General features: G+C 47.3%; 5 protein-coding genes across 5 annotated transcripts; 1 reads left to right on the top strand and 4 right to left on the bottom strand.

Annotated features, from left to right (window-relative positions):
• Nucleotides 1-338: 338 nt before the first annotated feature.
• C8Q69DRAFT_403573 (putative GPI maturation protein) lies at nucleotides 339-4019 on the bottom strand (the record flags this gene model as incomplete). Its single annotated transcript, XM_028628008.1, has 5 exons — nucleotides 339-576; nucleotides 630-856; nucleotides 906-1071; nucleotides 1129-3344; nucleotides 3429-4019. 5 exons carry the CDS (start codon nucleotides 4017-4019, stop codon nucleotides 339-341), a joined length of 3438 nt encoding a protein of 1145 aa, XP_028484684.1.
• Nucleotides 4020-6249: 2230 nt separating this feature from the next.
• C8Q69DRAFT_468666 (hypothetical protein) lies at nucleotides 6250-7779 on the bottom strand. The gene is made up of 3 exons (XM_028630704.1): nucleotides 7209-7779; nucleotides 6874-7083; nucleotides 6250-6751 (listed from the first exon to the last, which is right to left on the bottom strand). Exons 1-3 carry the CDS (start codon nucleotides 7493-7495, stop codon nucleotides 6424-6426), a joined length of 825 nt encoding a protein of 274 aa, XP_028484683.1. The 5' UTR covers nucleotides 7496-7779; the 3' UTR covers nucleotides 6250-6423.
• A 68-nt stretch (nucleotides 7780-7847) lies between these two features.
• C8Q69DRAFT_279060 (sugar transporter family protein) lies at nucleotides 7848-10115 on the bottom strand. Its single transcript, XM_028626893.1, has 3 exons — nucleotides 9736-10115; nucleotides 8958-9632; nucleotides 7848-8867 (listed from the first exon to the last, which is right to left on the bottom strand). Exons 1-3 carry the CDS (start codon nucleotides 9934-9936, stop codon nucleotides 8214-8216), a joined length of 1530 nt encoding a protein of 509 aa, XP_028484682.1. The 5' UTR covers nucleotides 9937-10115; the 3' UTR covers nucleotides 7848-8213.
• Nucleotides 10116-13842: 3727 nt separating this feature from the next.
• On the bottom strand, nucleotides 13843-14638 carry C8Q69DRAFT_468659 (hypothetical protein). The gene has a single exon (XM_028630703.1). It carries the CDS (start codon nucleotides 14526-14528, stop codon nucleotides 14103-14105), a length of 426 nt encoding a protein of 141 aa, XP_028484681.1. The 5' UTR covers nucleotides 14529-14638; the 3' UTR covers nucleotides 13843-14102.
• Nucleotides 14639-15892: 1254 nt separating this feature from the next.
• Nucleotides 15893-18041, top strand: C8Q69DRAFT_468657 (kinase-like domain-containing protein). Its single transcript, XM_028630702.1, has 3 exons — nucleotides 15893-16186; nucleotides 16237-16835; nucleotides 16921-18041. Exons 1-3 carry the CDS (start codon nucleotides 16008-16010, stop codon nucleotides 17841-17843), a joined length of 1701 nt encoding a protein of 566 aa, XP_028484680.1. The 5' UTR covers nucleotides 15893-16007; the 3' UTR covers nucleotides 17844-18041.
• Nucleotides 18042-18206: the final 165 nt, after the last annotated feature.

Raw genomic sequence — 18206 nt, 5'->3', positions numbered from 1 at the left:
GAGAGGAGCCGACCCGCACTTAGCCAGTTGGCATAGGAATCTAACCTGGAAAAGGAAGCGGCAAGAACCAACGGCCAGATGTATCGATGTATCTAGCCAGAGAAAAGAAAATGCAAAAAAAGAATCTTAAAAGGCAAACCGAAACAGCTCGCCGTGCCATGCTAACGCTGATATAATCATCGTGCTGTACAGTATTGACCGACCGTTGAAGGCCAAAAAGGGGCATGCGCCCCAGAAACACATTACTCCGGGGAAATGATCGAAAAAAGAACAGCAAGCCGCCAGACGATGCAGGCGGTATTAATAGTAAACAAGAAAACTAAACACATGCAGAAGACTCAAGGCTTCTTCTTCACATGACTTCCACCGGCTTCCGAGACAGCAGTCCCAATATCTTCTCCCTCGAGGATGCGATACAGTGACCCTAGGGAGAGACCGCTGCCGAAAAAGTAGATGCCAACTAACCATGTGGCGACAATGTTGGCGATGTGGTGAAGAAGGTAAGCATATGAAACACCATATATAGCGGAGTAAACGGCAAGGGAGAAGAAAAGGACAGAAGTAAGATGCTTAAATCTGGAAGGTTTGTTAGGCCCGAATTCTGTATCACTCCACCCAAGTGAACTTACCGTGTAGTAACCCGGGGAATCATAGTCCCGGTCGTCATGGTCTCCACAAGGAGGATAAATGGCATTATTGATAGAACATTATGATGCGATGAGAACGGTGTGAACCAGTGCACCAACAAGTTATGTACCCATACAAGGAGGACAAGAACGTTGATGGGCAGGATCCACAACATGAGGATGAGAATTGAATGAGCATAATTAAAAAAGTTGGAATGGGCGGTCGATTTCTGCATAATGGTCAGTAAAGTTTGGAGAGCTTGACATAAGAGGTAATACCGTTTCTTTTGCGTGCCACATCGCGCGCACGGTGGTTGCTAGTTGCACAATACATGCAACCATATAGGCGAACTGATATGGAATCACAGTTGAAACAAGGAACAGCAGAATGGCAGTGTTGATGATCCTCCTTCTAGGGGTAGGAGCTGAAAATATCGGTAAGTTCCTGGTACAACAACAGTTAGCAATCGAGATTCCGCTTCTTCAGTATATTCTAACGTACCCCTTGTCATCCCGTCGGATGTAACCCGATCTGCTTCGGAAAAGACCGTATAGGAAAGAAAATATGGCGAGTAGAAACAGGACGATATAGTTGAGGACAACGCAGATTCCAATACTGATCAGCACGAAAAGCGGGACCAGGAACCAAAAGAAGGCATCTTGAGAGCCTAGCAGCAGGTCATTCTTCGTGAAGTCGATTGCCGATTCGGTGGCGTTCGTCCGCCAGTGAAAGGGGTCATCATTCGGCGGCAGTCTTCTCGACGTAGCCAGGGACGACGCGAAAAACGACAGCGCCAGCATCAGAAGAGGCAAAGATGACCGGAGAGACAAGCTCAAGCTTTCCAAAAAAGTAATGAAATAGCCCGTTTCATCGTATACCTGGAACTGCTTTCGCAGGACAATCGCGACAACCAGTAGCGGGAACGCAGCGAAAACCGTTCTATAACGCATCACGAGCTCTCCAAGACTACCGGAGAGATCCACTTTCAATGAGACTTTGACCGGGGAACCGCAGGTCGGATCCGACCAGAGCTGGAAGGAAATACCACCCAAGGTAGACTGTTCACGGAGAGGCGGGGGCATGAATGGCGCAATGCCATGCAGGTTAACATTGACATCCTTCACATTGACAAAAAACTTGGACTCGTTCGGTTCTGGAATGGATTGACGCAGTAACGGGGTGAAAAGCTCGTGCCTGTCACCACAGCCATGGTTCTTCACACTGAGTTTGTACGCAAGCAGACTCGAGTGCAAGGAAGGAATCTTGATCTCCGTCAACATTGGGCGGTTTGCGGGCAATCTTACATTCAGACCAGCGCTGAGGAGACGGCCCAGGCCAACCTTGGTCTGGATCAAGGAATCAGAGCTGTCCGAGAATTCCGCCACGACCCAACCGCCCGTTGGCGAATTGGCCTTGTCGACTACTGCGACAAATTGATGCTCCGCCAGATCTTCCAGGTCATATTGAAGATAGGAGAATGGGCGAGTTCGATCAAAGGGGTACTTAGATTCACGGGTTGACGCTGGCAGATGTATTCTATCCTCGGCTGCATTCTTGCAGGCTAGGCGAGTAGAACCCGCGCTACCTCCAGACAGATCCATGTTCATTGAGAAAACAGCCGCAGAGTTGCCACCTTGAAGTGGGAACACCGTGCAGAACAAAACTTCGAGGTTGCCGTTACCACCGGTTTTATCAAGCGTCTGATCTGTGAGAAGGGTGAATTTCTTCCCCGGAACTCCTTGAGGCGGTACGGGCAGCAAATGTGCTTCGGGCTCCTTCCGGCGTCCAAAACTACGGAGGACGAGCCTTTCACCCTGCGACAGGATTGAGTTGGTATTGGCTTCCAGGGTCAACAGTGTATTCGGCTCTTTGCGTGGCAGACTCCTTTCAGCAACCGGCTCCAGTCCAGTCAGATACCACTTCTTCAGAATTCTCATTCTCTCTGCTCGGGGCTTTGTCTGACTGGAACGGCGGACATCGATGATGTCGAAGAGAGATTTGATTATCGCTTTGCGGAACTGGTCACACCATGTAATGGACAGATGATCCATGCCAATCCAGACATCGGGTATCGTGGAGGTGAACACGGTGAAACCGTGGGTCTCAGGAACTAGCGATGAGAGACTGGCATAATCCGACGGAACAATCGTGTCGCGACCACCACCGGCGATGGAGATGAGTGTCACATGCCAAAGAGGGTTGTTGTTGGCCCATGTCTGAGAATAAGCTTCCCTCCAGTAGTCGTTGATCTGCTTATACGTCTGCACCACGTCTGAGTCAAAAGAAACTGGCGGTTTCGCATGGGGCGTAGACATGGTGATGATAGTGTTGACCGAATTCGCCTGATAATTGGCCATAGTCAGCGCCGTCCTGGCGACAATCCCCCCCATCGAGTGTCCAATGAGTATAACCGAGCTCGGATCGGGCAGATCAGGGTCTCGTCGGGACCGCCGGGGGTCATGGTAGAGCGACAGAATATAGGCCACCGCTTCGTTCACATATTCAGCCTGGTCGAGAAGGGTCTGGCCGTGGAACGCTGCCATATCTTCGTTGAAATCAATCATGAAGAAATCCAAGCTCCGCGTTCCCGACTTGAGACGTTCGTCGTCATGTCGGACGACGTCGAAATAGTGTCTCGAGGCTTCTGCGGCCAGTGATCGGACTTGCCTGTAACTTCCGGCATTTCCAGGAAGGAAAAGAACGGGTGCTCCATTGAGCTGCAATCTACCATCAGCATTTGACGCCCCAAGAAAAGAATATCACCAAACAATCAAAATTTTTCCCTTGAGAGAGATCCATACCCCGATGTTTTCCTGACTATATGCATCCACCCCTTCTTCCCGATAGAGGTATAAATTGTATTTGCTCGCGAACCGTGTGTGCTCCGTATCAAACCCAAGCATCTTGATGAACGTGGGACTCATCATGGGTACATCACACCCATCGGCGCCAGCCTGGCGTGTCATAAACGAGCGTACGATCCACAACAGCGAGATCATCCCCAGAAAGGTCACAAACAGCGTCCCGATCGACAATGCCCATGGGCTGCGCCATCGCGCCTGGCGAACCCGTCGAGCCTCTGGCGATGCCTCCATGGTGAACCGCTGAGCACCCAATGGCATCATGGCCGGCGTTTTGGGATCGGTGGTCGCGGGTTGTTGCGACGAGGGCGTTGGCGGGTTCCTCCACGCGCTGGAGGTACGGGATCGGGGGGTCGAGACGGCGTTGTCTCGACGGAGATCGATGCTGGGGGCCCTTCTGGCTACCTGCGACCGCGACTTCTCTGGTGTTTCGTAGCCGTTTGCTCCATGGCCATCCTCTGTCGACGTTCGCGAGACCGGAGTGTCTTCAACGCCGTCTTCGACCGGAGAGCCAGACGAGCGTCTGTGCATTGGAGGAGGCGGGGAGAACACTCATCCAGCGCCAATGCTTGACGGGTCGAACTGGCGGGATCGGACGGAGTAGTAACTGCAGTCGTAAGGCGACGTAAGGGGGTTGACCTGAGGGAAGAGGGGGCCGTCGTGAAGACTTTCAACTTTCGCCGTCTGCCGTCTAAAGGAGAGAGAGAGAGGGAGAAGGCGCGGTAAAGCAGCGAAGCGACCGACGGCGGCGATTGGCGGCTGAGCACAGGGCAGAAGAGCCTTTTCCGTGAGAAGAACGAGCGACAGGTGGGATTCGGTCGGAATGCGCGAGCAGGGCGGGGGAGGAGGAGCAGAGAATGTCTTGCTGGCAAGATATAAGAGAATAAACTAGAAAAGAAGGGAAAAGAAGAAGAAAAAGAAGAAGAAGAAAGCAGGAAGATGGGAAGATGGACGATCTTGTTCTAGTTACTCGCGGCCGGCCTCCGGAGACGGGAAGCTGGATGGATGAAGTTGGCCTGGGCGGCATCTCCGCGCGCGGTCTGGACTCGATCGAGGGTTTCAAGGGATTTATTATTATTATGTCTATATTATTCAATTCAGGCTTATCATCTGTACTATTATTATTATTCTACACACCACCCTCAGTTGACTACATTAACCAGTTATGAGTTAGTTAATAATGAGAGTTCTCAAGACTCAAGAACCCCGTTAGATCCTGACCTGACCTGACCTGACTACCTTCGCAGCCTTGCCATCGCTCTGGCTAATTAATTGAATACGATCAGCCGCTTATCAGCACGCAATCCGTGCGTTTGATGACCAAGACAGTTAAGACCTGGTCGACGTCGATCGATGTTTATCCCAAAATAGATATCCTGTCTCGGGACTTTTTAACAATACCAAGCTTTTCTGTCTTAGAGTACCAATTCCTTAGTTAAACGGCGGAACATAACATAGTTAACTAACAGCATATTATTATTCTTCCACAATTTGGCATAAACATACTCTATTCTATAATTACACATCGCTATTTCCCACATCACAGAATATCATAGATTCTGATCATACTTAGTAATAAATTACTCTGCTAACCAACTAACTAGTTAACTACCTACCTAGTTCCTGTCGCATTCTCCCACCTCACACATCCTGTATGCAGGTAAATAATATGCATAATCCTACCTGGGTAACCCTACTTCTTAGTTCCCAGTCCGGTTTCACACCAAGGCAGCCACAGCCAAGGAAACAAGAGCTTAATAATTATCAACTAAAGAGCCATGCAATAATGATACTGATACCTACTGACTTTAATACTCCAAAACGCTTAAACCCCGCACCGTCCGCGTGATGTCAAACTTGGTGCACCATGACCTCGACATTTAACCTGCTTTGATAATAGAGTGGAAATCTCATCAGATTTATTCCCAACCATTTTTCTCTTCTTATTTCCTCTGCAGCATTATCCAGCTGGACATGTTTCAATACAGCATAACCACCTTCTGCGACAATTACCTACCCAGTTAGTCCTAACAGAAAACAGAACCACACTCCATACCTATCTACATTAAAAGAACGTGCATACACACACACACACACACCACACGCAAACGCAAACGCAAACGCTACCGGTAGAAAATGGGTCTTATCGCATCCCCCCCATCTCCACTACCAACTTTATTCCATCCAGTGCAAGAAAACGAAAGACATAGGAAATCAGGATCTCAACCTAACTAAAATTTTTAGCTTGGCCTAGTTATCCTATCCTATCTCTTGCACTAGTTATCTACTTCTACAAGTTAGTAATAATACAGGTCAGTGTGGATTTCTAATTTAGTCTTGATTTTTTTTTTATATCCGGAAAGGTCCTCGATAATAGTAAATGAATATACTCGGGACTTATGCCGATAAAAAAAAAGAGAGAGAGAAAGAAAATCATTTCGTTCCAATGAGGAGACTACTCTCGTGATGCAATAAAAAATTGCACTGAGCGCGTTAATATAAGAAAGTTGATTAAGCAGAATCTGATTATTGGATTTTTTTTTCTTTTCTTGTGCTATCTTTTTAAACAGATACCTCTTTTGAGGTGGGGAGATTTATGATGGCTAATTCATATCTCGAAAAGGTACGACCTATAATTAGCGGATTCCTATCCTATCCTATCTAACAGCGTTAACTGGTGGTAAGTATCAAGTGGAGAGCAGCAATGGAGCAATTTGATAGTGTCGTGTATTGTTATTATTACTATGAATACAATACATTATCCTTCTAGAGTCCTGACACCTAACTCAGTACGTTCTAAACATCTGAAAAAAAAAAAAAAAAATACCTCCTTCTAAAAGAAATAAAGAAGAGAAAAGATTCATATTATACATACCAAACGCCCCTCTCCTTCTTTAGAGTATAACCCCATAAATCCATACATGTAGTAGTCAATTCACTTCCGCCCATCCACCTTCTCACCCCCCTTACCAGACCCCGCTTCCTCCTCGTCCATAAACAATCCATTCCCCTCAATATACTCAATAATCCCCCTCGGAATCAAATAATCCACACTCATCCTCTGCTTCAGCAGGGTCCGAATCTTCGTACTCGAGATCTCGTTCGGCACCACCTGCGGGATACGATGGATATTGTGTTCCCATTTCTTCAGACTAGTCAATGCGTCACGGAGATCAGTCCCTGCGCGCTCCACGACGAAGACGCCAAAGTCGCCCAGGATATGTTGAAGGTCTGCTTCGGCCCAGAGATCGGGTGAGGACATGCTATCCAGATCAAAATCAGAACACATTAGGATCTTGTCTTGGGGACAAGTGAGATTTTGTCTCATTCTTTTCATTGTCTTTTCGTTTTTTTCTTTGAGAATTTAGGGTCGGGTATAGCTTACGTTTCAATCAGATCCGCGCCGGCAAGAAGGGCTATCTGCGCTCTCGTGCGCTTTCCATTAGCATCTTCGATCCCGCCTAGGACAGAGTTGATTTCATGTTCGAAATGGTCCAGGACTTTAGCCGTAGGCATATATTCTGGTTGAATAGCCTCCCAGTGGTCTATGTTGATCCACTTAGACGTCTGGACTGCTAACTGGCACATGTGAATTCTGTAGTATATATATACTCTTGTTAGTTCTGATGTACTCCCATTTGGTTTCCACGAATAGATGCACATCATGAATCATATTCAAACAAAGAAAAAAAAATTGTTTGGCAGAATAGTACAACCCACCTATGAATCCCCTCCACCAACCCTGCCTTCTGATATGCATCCGACACAGGCGAGAGATACCCACCCACGACCTCAAAGTCGGTATTCATCCTCGCAAAGTCCGACGCCATCGAGAACATGCGCAGATGCAGAAACGTCGGCGGCGAATAGCTGCCACAGGCAATTAACACGAGGGGTATTTTACCAGACTGGCTGCATCGTTGTAATTTCCCCGCGGGGAATTTGTAGTTCTCCGGCCGGAGTTCGGATGCGGGTAGCAGGTCGATTGACTGGGCGACATCCGTCATTGTGACTGTTATCTTTGGGGACGTGGAATAATATTGTGCAATATATGATGCGTACGGTTTATGATATATTGATTGCTTGATGATTTCAATTGCTCTGGGACGAAGCCATGGTGTGGCGGATGTGTGATATCAACAATAGTAGTAGATAGAGATTAGGTCTCCGGGGATCAACATGTATATTTCTCAGCGAGAAACAAGAGGATAAATTATGCCGCCTACCCTTCTACCTGGTAGCGTAGGAGAATATGTTGTCGTATCCTAAGCGCCCCGGGATGGGCGAAACGTGTACGTGTGAGCAGTTGGATAAACCGGGCACAGCAGGTGAAGTCAATCTGATTATCACGTGACGCGTATCTACATACGGTCAAGCATTAACTACCATTGAATTACTGCGGTGCGTCTACAACTGGGATGCGATATCCTGTCAGAATGAAGTTTTGAAGACTACCACAAGGTTGAGTTTCAGACCACAGGATAATCCTTCACTGGTCCATCACCAAAGCAAAACAGATACAAGTGAAGCTATGTCAAAGTCGACATCATTTGATATTGTAGCAAAGTGACATTATGACATGACACGGTCATGAAGAATAATCATTATATATAATCTAACCCTTTCAAGCTTGTCATGAGTCATCCATTGCATGAAAGGACAGAATTCATGGGTATCTCGTTTCTTGCTATCCAAGTGCATACCAATATCTTCATATGAATCAGTTCAGTGCGTCACATTAGCTCTGTCAACGGCAACTCCTTTCTCTGGGTCACTTGCGTCAATGCTGGCGCCTCTGGTGGCAGCCACCTCGGCAAGGTCGCTGTCGTGCTCAACGTCGAATTGTTGTCCGAGATTCTCCGGCCCGAAAAGGGTGACGAGGATCACGAATCCATAAACGCAACCCATGAAGATGCAGATAACCGTACCGTAATCGTAACGTTTCTCGCCATCATTCGCTGGCGGCAGCGGGAAGCGCTCACCGATGGTTGACTCGATCGTCGAGCTGGCAGATGAGACCAGGTTGCCCAATTGATACGCAGTACCGACAGCAAAAGTGCGAATTGCACCCGGAGACAGTTCCATCAGATGGATAGGGATGATACCCCACGCGCCCTGGACGCAGAACTGCTCGAAGAAGGCGGCCGCCATCACTCTCTTGGACGTCACGAAAGTATAGGGGTACAGCAGCGCACCGCCAACAATGCTGACAAAGATGATAGAAAAGCGGCGACCAAAGATTCCACTAGCCCAGCCGCAGACTGTGCCGCCTGTCATTGCACCGAGGTTGGCAACAACTTGCGTAACAGTAACTGCATCAGCGGAGAACTTGAATTGAGCTTTGAGGAGCGTGGGGTAGAGATCCTGCGAGCCATGGCTCTATAGAAAGCTGTTAGTTGACTATTTTACGCCATGCAACAAGCGCGGGCACTTCTGAGCCAGGAAACCTGAAAGGATGGATTGACTTACCATAAAGTTGAAGCCAGCCATCAGCAGAACCAAGTAGATCAGGATCAGCCAATGGCGCTTAAGAGCAACCTTGCCCTCCGAAAGGAAGGTTCCTGCCACCCCTCCACGCATTTCTGCGCGAGCCTTTTGTCGCTCCTGAAAGGCCTTCGTCTCAGGCAGGCAAAGACGGAAGATAATGAAGAGTGCCGGAGGGCAAGCTGCGAACCAATAGTAAGGCCTCCAGCCATGCGGTGTCGTATCGACAAGTGCGCGCGAGAAGGCTGCAGCCAGCAGATATCCAAAAGCGTAGCCCTGTTGAAGCATACCAGAGACTACACCACGAGCCTCGTATGGGCAATCTTCGAGCGCGGTAGCTGCTGCGTTACCGTAGAGACCACCCATGGCGATTCCAAAGAGGGCACGGCAGGCCAGGAACTGCTTATAGGTCTGACAGAAAGACGTTCCTAACTCCAACACGATGAACAGCAAGTTGTTCACTATGAAGGGCCACTTTCGTCCATACCGATCCGAAGCAACACCAAAAATGACGGCGCCGACAGAACGAAGCATTAGAACGAGTGTAATTCCCCAGGTTATATCCGAGGTGGACTTTCCAAAATACTCCGACAACTGAGTCACAGTGAGAGAGACGGTGAAGAAATCAAACGAGTCCCACGTCCATCCCAGGAATGCTACCTAATAACATTGTCAGCTGTGGATATGGCATAGTTGAGAGAGCCATTTGCGCCCTCCGCGAAGGGGATACAGAGCGCGGACAGCGCAGGAATAGACGACATACACCAAAAAACAGCCACTGTTGTTTGTTCAACAGCGTCAGCGCCTTGATCGGGTTGGGCACCCGGTGCATGGGCGGCACGAGAGTAGGAATACGAGTAACGAGAAACCGGCCAATGCTGGAGAGGCTGAGCTGACTCTCCTGCTCCTGCTGGAGCGGTGACTCCAGCTCAACCCTCTGTGGCTTGTCCTGCGTGTCTGCCATCTTTGCACTATAGATGAGTCCTCCTATATAATATGCACGATTAGAGAGTCGATATGGACTGATATCCCAGCGATAATGCAACGGAACCAGGAAGGAGACTAGCAGCAGGAGAGCCCAGAGCAGGTAGGTAGGTAACTATTCTCCGGACACCGAGCTGGTCTCACAAACTGAAGAGTCAGGGCTGAGAAGAAAGGGAAGAGCGAAGGAGACCAGATGCGGGGGAGGAGGAGATAAATACCTACATAATGCCCTGCGGCTATGCCACCCCGCGACTGACCGTGCGTGCCTCTTTCCCGGCAGACGACCAGGCACAAACGGAAGATTTCCGATAGCAGACAGACGACGCCCTATGGTACGCCATGCTGGATGTGTCGATCGTGGTGAGGGGATCTAAGGGATCCATTGAGAGGAGAAACAGCCGGACTGGGGAAAAGTGTAAATCAAGCCTAAGGACCACGGGGAGTCTGGGGACAAGCGACCTGTCTGGCCTATCGCAGCACCTGGGATCTTTGCTCAAGAGACACCGTCTAGTCTCCGTGATCGGGACGGCAGAGATTTGTTCCCTCTTGAGTCTTGAGTCTTACAGAGGAAAACGGTCACCGGCTGGCTCTTCCTGACTCTGACTCGAAGCCGAATGCCTTCTTCGGAGCCGGATGCGGACAAGGCTCGGGGAGAAAAAAATAACCTCAAACGTGCCTAACGTGGCCACGAGGAAGATCCAGTACCGCAGCTAGCCGTTCGTCTCTCGTGCTTTTTTTTTTCTTCTCGTTCTTCTGGTACCGTGCTGATATGCCGTGGTGCTCATACAGCTCTTTTTCTCCGAGGATGGTTGTTGCCAAGCGCATCAAGCTCACCAAATTGCAGAGCCAAGAAGCACTAGATACCCTTGGTACTCCACGGAACAGCAACAATGCCACGCGAGAAGACCTGGGGAAATGGACGCAACTGGCATGCTGGCAAGGTTAATTGGAATCCTAGTCATAGACGCCCCTGCCTCATAGAACGGATAGAGACTCGATCTCAGCTGCGTCCTCTATTATTCAGAACCACCATTTCAGCAACAAACAGACATCTCATCGCAGAGAACAAGCTGTGGCGGCTCTGGGCCGGTGAGTCTGCCTTCTTAGTCCCAGTTTAGTGCCTTAACCTTTCTCCAGTTTTCCCGCTTGTTCTTCTTCTCCACAACTTGCACTGCAAGTGCTTATTACCCCGAGCAGCGATCAACAAAATTGTTGGCCCGTGTACGTCACAAAATTATCCGCCACATGCGCATCCAGCATTCCCTTTTTTCCTGTTGGATGGCTAAATCCAAGATGGACACATGGTCTCGGCGATTCTCCCCAAGAGGTGTCAAGAGCACCCTACGCTTGGCGGCTCGTTACGTGCGCCTCTGTTTAAGCAAAATTGGTATCGCACTTCTGCCACCTTTCAAACGTAGAGTAAGTACCAGAGAAGAAGAGCACTACGGCGATGAGAAACTAGGAGATAACGATTGCCCTTCTATGATTGAAGCCATGTTTCCCAGGTCCTGGGACTTCACACCGAGGGATGGAATCCCTCCTTTTGGCCCCTTAGGATAAGCGAATATGGTATATCCCTGCTTGTGCGCGCCTCTCAGAAACAGATAGCTGAGCGCATACGCCCTGATGTCAATTGAGCTGGGATTAGAAGTCGGATTTGCCTCGGGTGTAGAAGTCCGATGTGCAAAGCTATCTCGGCACAGATCTAACTCTTAAGCTTCCTTTCTCACCGGTTAACGCGACTGGCCACCAATACCTCTTAGCTAACAGCTAGGCGTCTGGTATTATTCTGGTCAAACTTCCGATGAAGATTCCAGATCTGGATCCTCTGGGACGATATAGATTTTTCTTTGCTCACGATGGCCAACTCCCGGTGAAGAGGAATAGGCACTAGGGTGGTCTCGTGCTCGACCGCTACCATAGTTAAGCCTATATCGGCGCGTGGATAGTGGATACCGAAACTCTCCACCAGCTTTAATTTTTAAACTTCAGCTTGCAAGATAAGCTACCATCATAATTTTGTTGAAGACCAAAATTTTTTTCTGTGTGATCAGACACACAGTAATGAGTCACCTATGGGCTGAGTTGCGCTCCAGCATCTACACCGAGAAAGCACTGATATGTCACTGCGGGGTATTTACTCGTCTGAGCCTGAGCGCAAGACGAAGGAAAAAGAAGCGTGCACGAGCCCTCGACAACTACAGTCATTCGTGGAAGTCCGCAACCACAAGATTAAACAAGTACCTAGCCAAACGGAAGACAGGACTAAAAAGAAGAAAGTCGTTAGCGTTGCCCTATATTACTTTCCACATCTCTATTAGGAGATTAGCAACAATATACTAGCTGTGAATGTGGCTTGTCCCTAATTCAACAAAAATGCGCCTCCCTAGTACAATCAGTGAGAAAGAATTATGGGGAAAAGGAATATCTTCGGACGTAGGGAACTGCTTCAACATGGAAACTGTTATCTAAAATTATTAACTAGCCTACTTCGAAACGATCAGATATATTGCGCCAAGAAGAAGTCCATGTTTTGTAGTGTAAAGCGAGGACCATCCCACACATCCCGGAAGGTAGTAATAGCGATTGGGCTCTAGGATCGCGACTGTTCGGGAACATGCTTCCAAGGGCTTTAGTGCGTCTCTATTCCAGATACTAGGACTAAAGCTGATCATAGAAATTGCGACTAAAGTCCTAAAACCACTCTTTGTTTTTTCAGGGAGCTATTATTTGAGAATCATGGTTCCGCGAAATACATACATATGAGATTCAGAGGACCAGAACTAGATATTCCAGGATGGACAAGGTCCTTCCTAGAACGAGAATCAATCCTAAGCAGGTTACTCACATTCCTGAAACCAAACTCGACAATTCTAGGAGCATTGTTGCTATTTTAGAAAAACTAAAACCTGTATCCAATTTGTGCTATATGTTTCTTAGAATAGTAATTTCTGGTAAGTAGGTTATGCTAATTCCTGTGATAGTACGACTGATAAATTATAAGTATTCTCGCATTTAGTGAAGTCGTCTAGAATCACCAGTCATGCAGGAGAGGTGTGCAAGTTATTTAGCGCTCTGAAACGCAAGGTTGGGAAGTCTCGCTGGAGTTTTCCAATGAGAGGGCTTGTGTGGCAGCATCTGGCATGTTATGTGACTTTCTCAGATGGAAAGAGAGTATAGTTAAGTCGTGGAGTTACTAGCGTGTGATTACCTCTCTTAAACCGCACTCGAAGCTAGTAGTTATAGAACTTCCAACGTCTTAAACACTAGTAGCAGGCAGCAGCACAGCAATTGTTAGAATCCAATTCGGGCAACTGAGACTCAGTCACCTTAGGTACTGCCGCAGAGCCTTCCAGCCTACACATTTAAACAGCTTATTAAAACTCATAGAATAAACTGCAGGAATCGTATAATAAGAGCTGGACTCACTCTCACTTCAATCTCCTCACAAAATACCAGTTTATAAAAGTCTCCAACAGGCCAATAGAAGAGCACACCCTGGCTAATTTCCATTTCAATAGCTGGAAACTTGACCATAATCTTATAGCAGCAATATCGAGTCATTTTAATTTTATTAGTATGCCTAATATTCTCTGCGTAACTCCCTACTTACTGTTTGCGGTATTCCCATTATCATTAATATCAATACAATTCATAATACAAGGTAAACCAGATAATACCTTACTGATTATTTCTTATAGGGCGTTGCCTTCGTCTTTCTTGATGAATCTATGATTATTGCCTATTCCTCACTTTTTATTAGTGGTTTTCTCCCGTACACTCTAGGAACGGGCTGCACATACTCAGCTATGCGGCGATGTCCCGCCGTGCCAATCCACCTATATATCACTGATGAACGGGTCATATTGCTATATCGGAAGTCTCAGACTCTGCTGACATTCCCGAACCTCGATGAGATCACCATTATAGCAGACGAGTATATGATTGCCTACAGGGAAGCTAGTTCGCTACATGGAAAATGAACTGAACACAGACCAGATCCGGGAAAGTCGGCCAAGGAATGCCTCCAAAGCCAAATGACACACTGAAGATAAGCAACTTGAATCCTCTCCGTGTGAACCTGTGCCATAACACATAACGGTTTGTCTGCCGCCTCTTGAGAAGATATAAATATGTATGCCATCTTCATCTGTTCCCACATTGATAGTCATTATGTTGTGGGGGTGATTCTTTTGGCTCGCTAAGATCATACGCAGTTTCTCTCCTCCAGCTTCTTGCTAATATACATCGACTTTCACGCGTCTTCGTGTTGTCGTCCTCGCGATGCATTGGTGTCTCGTAGAGGTGAAGGAGGAAATTGGTTTTGCAAGTCCAGGCTGAGTAGTAGTTTGGGCAACCAGGAAGTTTGCAATACCATACCCAACGTCTACTGGGAGGTAGGGTTGAGTTTTCGGTATCAGTATCGGAATCGGTCAGATAGTCCGCAAACGACTGAGCAGCAATGCAACGGGAAACGAAGCTCTCTGTATTATCATTTAGGTCGATGCTCATTTCTTCTAAAGTTTTTGTAGTTCTTATCGTCTCGATGTCCGATTCAGCACAACTTCCCATTTTCGAGATCAGGGAAATTACAAAGCTAAGAACAGAAAGATTTGGATCTAGAATCGAAAAGTTGATTATCTGCGAAATGAAGTTTGAAAAGGGAGCAAAGCTGACAGTCTTGTGGGAGATCTTTGATATGCGGGGTTCGGGTGCACATGAGACTTGACATTTATCAACCTCCGCTTGCCTTGTATGCTATCTATCTCAAATATGGTCCCCTATAACTGGCTGCTTGACGCCCATCTTTTCTACATGCTACTGTCGGCATGCCTTATAGCAAATCTATTCCCAGGTATATAGACCTTGTTCGCGATCCGAAATCTACCTAGAGAGAATATGTTATCGCAATTAGCGACAGGATTCTGACCATCCTTGTAAAATGCACAGAATTAATGTATTATATATGCTGTTTTCAACTACTCAGTTACAAAGCTCACTACAAATAATGATATTCATTGGTTAGGTCTACACCCCCTTGCTAAACATCCTGTTAGCCGCGTGCTGAATGAAACTTGTTAGATCCAGCTAGGACCAGACCTCTAAGGAGTTCTCCTTTTTGGTCTAGTCGTCTAGTCGACTTCCATCAAAACTCCATGTGTTGCGGCCAAATTCATGCGTCGAGAAACAAGAGCCTATCAATCCCTGGAAAGCAGACCTCTTGCAGTGCATATCTGGGTGAAGGATTGCTCTCCCTTCTTTTTCAGTTGCCAACGATCCTAGCTAGTAGAAACCAGACATATAAATTGGAGCTCGTTCATGCTCATAGATTGTAGAATTAGATCTCTGATAGTCATTTCTCTCGGTTGCCACAGAATCTTCCTTCCTCATTACATACCAATTTCTAGCCTAGGTGAGTCAAGTTCCTTTATTTTAGTTTATCAGTGCTGACTAACTTAGTCTCTCAGTCATGTCTGGGTTAAAGAACTCTGGAAAGAAAGCGGTCGATGTTATCTTGAATCCGCAAAAGGTCAATGTTGCTTTCCAGAAATTTACTAGGCCTACCGTTGGAGCTGGCAAAACTACATTCCCGACTTCTCAACGGGACTTGAAAAAAACATCGGGTTCTACTTCGACCTTGCCGACCACACTTGTCAAGTGGGGAAAACGCACGGCCGTTTATTTACTCAATGCGTCTAGGCTTTAATGAGTGATCTATTCATTAGCTTTTTTCATGCTCCTTCCTTCCTCTTTAATTCTTTCTTCGTCCTTATGTTGTGTCGCCTGTAGACCAGAGTTGAAGGCCCTTCAGATCAGTAGATCTAGCCTTTAGTTAGTTGGATAAAACTTTCTAATAATAGATCACCGTGACCAGTCTGTGGATCACATAGAAGGTGAAGGCGGGGAATTAAGCTGACCTTACCTATCTCATCCCCAGCCGACTAGAGAAAATGTAGCTCCACCTTCAGTGGTCAACTTACAAGTAAACCCCATCCCCGTCAACGTCTTTGTGCGCCCAATGTTTTGCCTCTCATATTATTTTTTTGAATAATGGTGACATTTCCTCAGAGACTCACCATTGCTAGGAGTGTATCACACATCCCCTGTTTCTGCAAACCGTGGGTCTGTTTTGGACAGCCTGCTATATCTGTTTCATCCCGCCATCATTTATCCACCAGCCCACCAGCACTCCACGAGGAATTCTTTCGACATACATCACGACGATGGATGTAAGTTAATTCTATGATGTCTCCGGTCTCAATTACTGAATATCAGTTAGATTCAACGAGACCGACCGTTTAAACGAACGATTCGTCAAGTTTCGACCAACAGAGCTCCAACGGATTGCCGGCGAAGCACTGCAACAAGACTATTGCCCTGATATTTCTAAGCTTGCAGAGGGAGGCTTCAACAAAGTGTTTAGTCTACGAGCAAGGAATGGTCGTGAGGTGATTGCACGAATTCCCACTCCCATTGCCGGGCCTCCGCATTACACCACCGCCAGTGAGGTGGCGACGATGGATTTTTTGCGAGCTGTTCTCAAACTGCCGGTGCCGGAGGTCTTGACATATTCAGCAAAATCGGACAATCCTGTCGGAGCAGAGTATATTCTGATGGAGCGGGTAGAGGGGGAGAGTCTTGCCTCGCGGTGGTTATCCCTCACAACCGACGAGGTGAAAGACGTCATGGCACAAATCGCAGATATAGAGAGGAAAATTTTTGATTTCCATTTTCCTGCGTATGGAAGCTTATATTACAAGAAGGACCTTGACACGGAAACCCAGATACCAACCATAGAAAATTTTGTTATCGGCCCTGTGTCTGCCCGGCAGTTTTGGCATGGCGAACGAAGCAAAACAGAGATTGACCGTGGGCCCTGTAGGTGTTCTCTTTTCTCCCTTCCTACTTTTCTCTGGCTTTTTAGAAAAAGAACCGACGTGAACTGGGCTAATTATTGCCGTAGGGCTTTCAACCGTGGACTGTGTTACCTCCGCGGCTCGCCGAGAGATGGCTGTCATTCAGCATCACGCCAAAGCTCAGCCTCGCCAGACATTCCTTCTACCAACTAACTATGACATTCATCCCTCCGAGCACAGCTCGTTACTTTCGCGATTCCTACAGTTGGCGCCTTATTTAATCCCACCGGGTTCTTCTAGCGCTCCGACACTAAGACACCCCGATTTGAGTCTGAGTAACATTTTATTGGCACCTGGATCCACCAAAATTGTCAGTATCATTGATTGGCAGGATTCTGTGATATTCCCGCGCTTTATGCAAGCAGGCTATCCCGCGTTTTGTGAGCATGACTACTCCCGGCCTCAAAGTCTGCAGATTCCATCTCTCCCTGATCATTTCGACGAGATGGGTATCGACGAACAGAGACAATCCAGAGCCATTTTTCGCTTAGAAGAGGCCAACCTCTACTACACAGCCGCGACAGGTATATATAACGACCAACACATGGATATTTTGAAACTTCCTCATTTCGGAATGCTGCAGTATCTCCTTCGCCAGACAGGGTACCCTTGGGACGCAGACGTAATCAATCTACGTGCTGCGTTAGTAGGCATTACGACTCCATCGATATGGAGCAAAATTTCCTCGGCAGTTTGTCCGGTTGTGTTCAGCGATGAAGAACGAGAGGCAGCTATAGCAGAATCGCAGGAATGGAACGAGTCGGAACAGCTATTGTCCCGGGTTAGAGAACACCTCAATATCGACCTGGAAGGCGGCACCGAGCCGGACAATTTTGAGCGGGCAGTAGAGGGCAATCGTCAGTTCCGAATGGAAATGGTTAGGCAAGCAGAGGCAGACCAACAGGAGATCTGTTGGCGTAATTGGCCGTATAAGGATAAAGAGGACAATAGCATGCCTCCTCAGAGATAAATGGTGCGCTGTAACATCAGCTTTAATGCATTCTGGTGGTCCTCTGAACATGTGAAATGGTCCTAAGTGTGCCTAATAGCAGAGGGTTACATTGCCTTTGTATCCGTATGCCTATTCGATCTAAGAACCTCTATCTGTAAATGCGACGGTGTTAGTAAAGTAATAATCAAAAACTAGCCGTCGACAACATTTTGGGAGACGAATCTCTCGGCTTCCCTTCCGCTCCATTGATAGTGGAGCATAGACCAGAAAGAACTTCTATAAATCCCCAAGTTCGCTTTAACCATCCTCTCTAAAGGATATCAATAACTCAGCAAGCCATAAGCTTTAGCTTTAGCCACCAACACAATATAATTTCCAAAA

Source organism: Paecilomyces variotii (assembly GCF_004022145.1).
Source record: "Paecilomyces variotii strain CBS 101075 chromosome Unknown C8Q69scaffold_6, whole genome shotgun sequence".
Classification (NCBI taxonomy): Eukaryota; Fungi; Ascomycota; class Eurotiomycetes; order Eurotiales; family Thermoascaceae; genus Paecilomyces; species Paecilomyces variotii.
Note: the sequence above shows the minus strand (reverse complement) of the source record. Positions and strands in the feature narration are given on the sequence as shown.